This window comes from Penaeus vannamei, chromosome 7 (genome assembly GCF_042767895.1).
Source record: "Penaeus vannamei isolate JL-2024 chromosome 7, ASM4276789v1, whole genome shotgun sequence".
Lineage (NCBI taxonomy): Eukaryota > Metazoa > Arthropoda > Malacostraca > Decapoda > Penaeidae > Penaeus > Penaeus vannamei.
The window spans coordinates 10,350,624-10,358,123 of record NC_091555.1 but is presented as its reverse complement, the minus strand read 5'-3'; the positions used below and the strand labels follow the sequence as shown (position 1 = coordinate 10,358,123).

General features: G+C 36.7%; 1 protein-coding gene across 2 annotated transcripts in view; it reads right to left on the bottom strand.

Annotated features, from left to right (window-relative positions):
* Positions 1 to 755: 755 nt before the first annotated feature.
* Positions 756 to 7,500, bottom strand: part of LOC113808499 (AP-4 complex accessory subunit Tepsin) — a 17,358-nt gene continuing 10,613 nt past the window's right edge. The window contains exons 6-8 of one of the 2 annotated variants that reach the window (XM_027359953.2): positions 4,092 to 4,231; positions 3,298 to 3,496; positions 756 to 2,080 (exon numbers count right to left, since the gene is read on the bottom strand). In XM_027359953.2, coding sequence (XP_027215754.2) covers positions 1,494 to 2,080; positions 3,298 to 3,496; positions 4,092 to 4,231 — 926 coding nt within the window. In that variant the 3' untranslated portion in view covers positions 756 to 1,493. The remainder of the gene's footprint in view (positions 2,081 to 3,297; positions 3,497 to 4,091; positions 4,232 to 7,500) is intronic. The other variant, XM_027360022.2, reaches the window with a different exon arrangement.

The window sequence follows — 7,500 nt, the reverse complement described above, 5'->3', positions numbered from 1 at the left end:
TTAAGTTGACTGAAATCAGTATAAAACTGTAGTTTGATTTCCCACAGGATTCATCTTGAAACTTGATTAGCATCGTTATTTACGCCTTCCCAGTTTAAGAAGATCTCAACCAAACAATATGTAATTAGAATGAAGGGAACCCTTCTTAGCTCCCTCAACTTAGAAAACTGGGTCATCTAAAACATTATACCATACGTGGCAGAACTGGTTAGTTTTTTAAAGGACAAAGATATGTGTACCATCAAGCCAACTCATTTTAAATGCAGTATCTACATCAAGCTACTTTAGCATTTGGGGGAATGAGCTTTCAGATCAATTAGCAGACCTTGGTACAGCTTATGCATAGATATACACCCAAGTTGAAGAACTGTGAAGATGAGTGCAATTTTTCCTCTCAAAAGTCCTGCTGCTCCACAAAAAAAGAAAGGAGATTCCCCTCCTCTGTCAGGTTTGTGTACTTTCAGAAATAAAATCAAATTTACAATAGGATACCTTCGCATATCTTAATGAACTAATATGGAAATCAATACATGACCTTCTGGATGACTGCATGTGCACAAGGCATAGGAGGTGTGTGAGGTCTAGCCCTATGTTGCAAGCTGACACATTTTCCACATGACATCTAATATCGTTTCTACTATATTTTTCATGTTATAATCTTACTAATTTTCCTTTTCCCCCAGTGTCTCCACTTAGAATTTTCCCACACTTTTTTTTAAATAGTAACATCTAACTGTAGGAGAGTAAGACAACTATTATATCATATTTGCTTTTTGGAGATGCCATTATGACAACCATTATGTGAAAAGTAATATACATTTTCAATGGGTAATGGGAAAAACAAATAAATATGCTAGTCTTCAATGGCCATATAGCACTTTGTATTGTAGTGAAAAGGGGATATGAAATAATGATTAGGACAAGATGTTAGAAGTCAGAAATTATAGAGAGCTGCAGGGTAATATGGAAGTGAAAAGGGTAAACAGAAGGAGCAAATGGAGAAAGGCAGGGTCAGTAAAAGAGAGAGAGATGAAGAGTTGTTACATGTTGAATTTAAAGAACTATAGTGAAATACAAAGGAAAAGAGCCTAAAAATTCTCTTAATACCAGTGATCAGTTATCCCTTCCAACTCCAGGAACTTTAATCATATAATTCTGTGTTATCACTCTCTATCACAAATAATTACCATATCTTAACTGGGACTTTGTCATGTGATTAACACCAGCAGTGAAAACATATCCTACTCAGAGAAGAACAGATTTAAACACAATATACTATATTTTCTTCAAAATATGTTGGCTATGCTTCACCTAATTTTCATCATCAAGCCAAAAGGTGCTAATCACTGCAATGGCTCTTCCTTGAATTCCTTCTCCGAAGGCTGTTTTATGTAATCCACTCAGTGACATGAGAACTCTGACCTAGCTATGAAATAAAAGGAAAAATATAAATGTGCACACAATATACAAAAAATCATATTTACTTTTTCTAATCACTGAAGTTTTTCAAGAATCAGGAGAAGTTTCTTGGCTTTGGTTTGAGCTCTCGAGTCTATATTCTTACTTGTAGAAATTGTTTGAAAGGTTTTTCGTAAATGGGTATTTGCTATATTTGGTGCATAGATATCATAATGTATCCCAAATTCAATAAGTAGAAGTAGCATCAACAACTGAACAGTTACATTATCAGGTTTACATGATGCTAAATCTCTACTTTGAGTTGGTGTATCTTCAACTCTTGCCTTGTCCTCTGCTGAATCTGAACTCCTTGTCCTTACATCACATAATTCTGTGAACTTGGCAGTTACCTTCTCAAAAAACACATTCAAGTCAAAGGAAGCACTTTCTCGACAGGATATAATAAGCTGATCAGGATCCGCAGGCCATGATGCTGAATACAGAATCTTTGTTATGTAGTCTTCTTCTGCTGCTCCTGCTGATACTTCCTCTGTAGAATGATGTTCAGGAAGCGGCAAAGAAAAGTCTACATTGGAGCTGAGGGGAGACGGCGGAGTATCTTGGCCTTCCTCATCACTATCCCAACCACCACCTGCTCGTCCAGACCTGTGGGCTGCACAATCTATGGTGAGGTAATTACAAAATGTTTATATATTCATATATATATATATATGTGTGTGTGTGTGTGTGTGTGTGTGTGTGTGTGTGTGTGTGTGTGTGTGTGTGTGTGTGTGTGTGTGTGTGTGTGTGTGTGTGTGTGTGTGTGTGTGTGTGTGTACATATATATATATATATATATATATATATATATATATATATATATATATATATATATATATATATATATATATGCATATATATATATATATATATATATATATATATATATATATATATATATATATATATATATATGAGTATAAAGATATTTATATATATTCATACATATATATACACACATGAGTAAAAATATATATTTATATGTATTCATATATATATATATGCACATGAGTATAAATATATATTTATACATATTCATATATATCTACAAGTATAAATTTATATTTATATATATTCATATATATATATACGATTATAAATATATATTTATATATATTCTTATATATATATATACAATTATAAATATATATTTATATATATTCTTATATATATATATATAAATATATATATATATATATATATATATATACATATATATATATATATATATGTATATATATATATATATATATATATATATACATATATATATATATATATATATATATATATATATATATATATATATATACACAATTATGAATATATATTTATATATATTCATATATATATATATATATATATATATATATGTATATATATATATATATATAAAAATGAGTATTAATATACATTTACATATATTCATATGTATATACATAAAAGTACAAATATATTTATATATATATTCATATATATACCTTGTGTTGTAACTGAACTAATTGCAAACATTAGTGAAACTGAATTTCAAGTTATAACTCAAGCTTCATATCAATGTTAGAAAAATACATATACTCCTACTTAGCATATCTTTCCCATGATAATTGTTTAATCCGTTACAGAAGAAGAAAACACCTAACTTTTATTTTGATCATCAACTCACCTCTATGATGTAAATGTGCACTCCAGCAACATATAAAGACATATATAAAGACAAATATTGTGAGAGATATAAGGAAAGAAATCTATGGAGATTGTAAGAGGTAGGAATAGGTGTGGGGGTTGAGTTGGGTATGCGTGTGTGTGAGTAATGAGGCTATTAACCTCATAAATACTTACCCTTAAATTTACGTAACTGCCCAGATGTTAGTCCTGGGAGGTGGGACTGATGTAAAGACTGTTGTGGTGAGGGGACAGATGCTCCGAGGGAAGGGAGGAAAATGGGTTGATAGTCTCCCTTTTCTCCTTGTAGAAAATCAGCACTGACTCCTTTAGAGTCGCCAGTATGTGTTATCACACGCTCGACCATGCCACGCACCTTGAAAATGGAACCAGATAAATACCAAACCATGTAATCTTTTGGATATCCAAAAACCCAGCTGTTTCATTAGTACAATAATTGGCCAATGGAGAATACATTACATAGTATCTCCTACATACATATAATTTTAGGTTTCCAGAAGCCAACTGTTATTTCTCAATCTCCATCTTCGGTTCATTTTCTTGTCCACCTACTCGTTTTATTGAATACAGCTTTTAGAAAAGTAAAGGATAGTTTCCCACACTTTGTATGATATACAGTAATCTTGCTGTATAAAATGGACTGATTAAATCTATATCTTTGATGGACAGGTTATAAAAAAGACCAAAACTCCAGGATGAACTGTGTGTTCTAGCACTAATATGGTATAAAATTCATGTCAGTTTCTTTGCACTGTCATACATGATAAAAATATATACCAGGTATATACATACATACATAAAGCATATATTGATTAGAAATGCAACTTCATAAAAATATTGAGAACCTTGCTTCTTGATTTAGCATTTCATTACATTAACTTTGAAGCAACAATATTAATATTATTGGTAATTTTACATAAGATGCCTATGGTTCTTCTATATTAACTCACCTGCGTAACCAAACTGTCACCCTGTTTAACGGGAGAACTTCCAAAACCTTCATATTTGCCTGAGACAGCAGACGCACCATAACCTTGAGGTACAGAAGGCTTTTCTCCCCCAGCAACATACTCATTTATATTCTCCTTCCCTGGATAAAAATGAAGCATTAGTATATGAGCAATTAATCTATAATAAAGTACAGAATGGTGGCTTTTAATTTCTACACCTTTTACAATTTTTTATATAGCCTTCATACTCACTATATTTCTAAGTCATACATTTTGTACAAAGTGAGAATTACATATATAACTTCCCCCTCCCCCCTCCCCCCCCTCTCTCTCTCCCTGTAAGAGAGATCTTTCACTCACTCACTCACTCTCTCTCTGGGTCTCAAAACCCCCCTCCACGTGTGTCAAGGCTCCTATATGGCCACGTCCTTGAACCAGCAGGAACAGCCAGTCACACCCACTTACTGCGGGCTGTTCAATTACGTGAGACGCGCCTGCTGCCAAGGTCTATATGAGTACTTATATAGACCTTGCCTGCTGCATCGCCGCCGTTGGGGCAGTCGCACAAGTTCGCTGAAGCCTTCTCAACCTTCAGGCTCCCCTTTCGAGCCTTCCCTTCTCCGGTTGCCCGCTACCCGCAGGATCCTACATCCCCACCTTGACAGTGTCACTCTACAACCAATTCAACAATTAACTTAGAACCAGACCGGCACGGTCTGGTTATTAGCCACCGCCAATGTCGGTATACTTAACTTAATTAAGAAGTAGCCCTTGACTTTCTCTCTCTCTCTCTCTCTCTCTCTCTCTCTCTCTCTCCCGCTATTCCACTTTCCCTCTCTTTCTCTTCCATTTTCTATTTCATTTTCCCTCTCTTTATCTCTCTCTTCCATTTTCTTTCATTCTCTCTCTCTCATTCTCGTTTAATTCTCTTACCTAACTATGTGTAGAAAAACTGTTTTTTCCCGTAATTTGTTTGTCTGTCATTACTTTATCATTTCATTGCTTAATGGTGACATCTTATTGGCGCTAGGATGGAAATTGTAACGCAATTTTTATACGAATTGTTTTAATTTAGCATTACCATCTTCTCTTTCATCATAGTGCACAGGGATCCCCAATATAAACTGGAGTTGCGTAAATAAAATCATAGATCTACGCTTCTACGATACGATAGCAGGTGTAGAGTAAAACCGAAAATCATTCATTTCGATCGGCAACTTTTATTCGAGTAGGTGTGAGCCCGCATTTAAGTCCGTTCATAAGTGTAGGACTAGGGTTTCAGGCTAGAATCTTTATTCGCCTATCAATCATATCCTTCTCACTTTCACAAGTCGCTTGCATGTTCTGAGTAAAATCCCAGGCGATCGTGTGATTTCGTGGTGGCAACCGTTAGAGGGCGCGCTATTACGCCAAGTCACGAGCGCCCTTCAGAGACTCGCCGAGTATTGTAGGTTCATTCAGGAATTTTCCCGTCTCATTCATTCAATTAACTTTATTTCGTTCGGTAACATGGGCAAGGGGGCACTCATCGATCAAGTCTTACATAGTCTGACATGTTTAAGCCAGACATTGTTACCTCGATATATCGGAATTTTGTATCAAATCCGAAATAAAGATTAAACAGTATCGTGGATTGCGCGGTGCATATCTGAAGCTCTGCAATGTAAGAAGTTTGCAAAGAATTATTCCTGTCACCGTTTAGTAATGCATGCATTTCATCGCATGTCATTAAATTCTTAGTTCAATGTGGCAGTTGAAATTATTTTGTTTTAATGCCATTAGCTAATCATCGCATAATTGTTAATATGAACCTTAACCATTGTGTTTGTGATTCATTCTTTGTGAGTTCACTTTCACTCGGGCTCACTTTCACTCTCATTTACGCTCATTCTCTCTCTCTCTCTCGCTCACACACACACACACACACACACACACACACACACACACACACACACACACATCCACGTACACACTCACCCATGCAGAACAAAAGACACTGCAACCTTACAAAAATAGGGTTTGTTAGTTGTCGTAGTTGCAGACATAGACTGATGATGTAATAATAGTGAATTAGCAATTATGACGGATAAATTTGCTCACAAACGATATCTCTTTCTCCCCCGCGATTTTGCCTGTCGTGACGAATGTACAACACTATGCACATTACTTCTTATTGTCTTATTGTTACATACTTTTCTTTCTATCTGAGATAATTAGTGTTTCAAGTAGATCGCGGAATGACACAGTTGTTTCCCTTATCTGCTCTCTTATCTATCTGAGACGGTTTGTACCTCATGCAGGGTCTTGCGGATCGCTACTTACGTGTCCCTCCCTTATTTTCCTTTCTAACTTTGTGAAAAAAACGAAAAATTCAAAACTATCATTAAAAACTGCAAATTTATATTTAAACCCCCCAGCTAATTCACACTTAACATCACCCTCCTTGTTGCCTTTCCTTTTCCTATAATATATTGGCCCTTGCATGTATGATCTGGTTCACCGACGAAACATGGCAGTTGAACCAAAGATATCCGACACGGTACCGCAGAAGGACCTGGTGAAGCTATCGGTCGCCGAAGAATGCTGTGGGAAGGAGACCAGGAGGTCGTCAGCGCAGGCATTATCCACCTCAAGATGCTGTGGAAGGGCGCCGTCTGCCTGGACGCCCGTAGATGCAGTCAAAATCCAGGAGCTCGTCAGCGCAGGCATCAGCAAGATGTCGGAGAATGGCGCCGCCTAAACGGACGCCCGTAATCCCAGACGAAGGCTACGATGACGTCTGGTCGATCACGCAGCCAAGAAAGACCTGGACGAGATCTATGAGGGATTGTGTACGAATATGCCGCCGAGTTAGACCTGGACGAGGACTACGAGGAAGTCTGGACGAATGCAAGGTCAAGGAGGACCTGGGCAAGACCTTCGAGGACGTGTGGACGCCAAGGATGGATGGATGTCACCAAGGTCCAGGAAGAAGAGACTAACAAGGAGGAGCAACCGTGAGGATGATTTGAGGATCGGCCACCCCTCTGTATGTCTGTCTCTCTTTCTCTCTCTCCGTCTCTTGCTCTTATTCTCTAACTCTTTCTAAATCTGTGTCTGTCTCTCTTTCCCTATCCCTCTCTGTCTCTCTCTTTTTTCTCTCTCACTCTCTCTAAATCTGTCTATCCAACTATCTTTCTTCCTCCTATTCTTCATATCCCCCTTTCTTTCTCCCTCTCCCTCTCTGCTTTCTTTCCCTTCCCCCACCCATCTTACCTTTCCCTTTCTTTATTTCTTCCTTTATCTCCCCTCCCCCCTTTCTCTTTACCTCTGATCCTTTTTATCATTACTTTAACAATCACTCGTCCCCACAATCTTCCCAAACACATATACACAAATACATGAATTATAGAAAAGAAGGTTCATGATT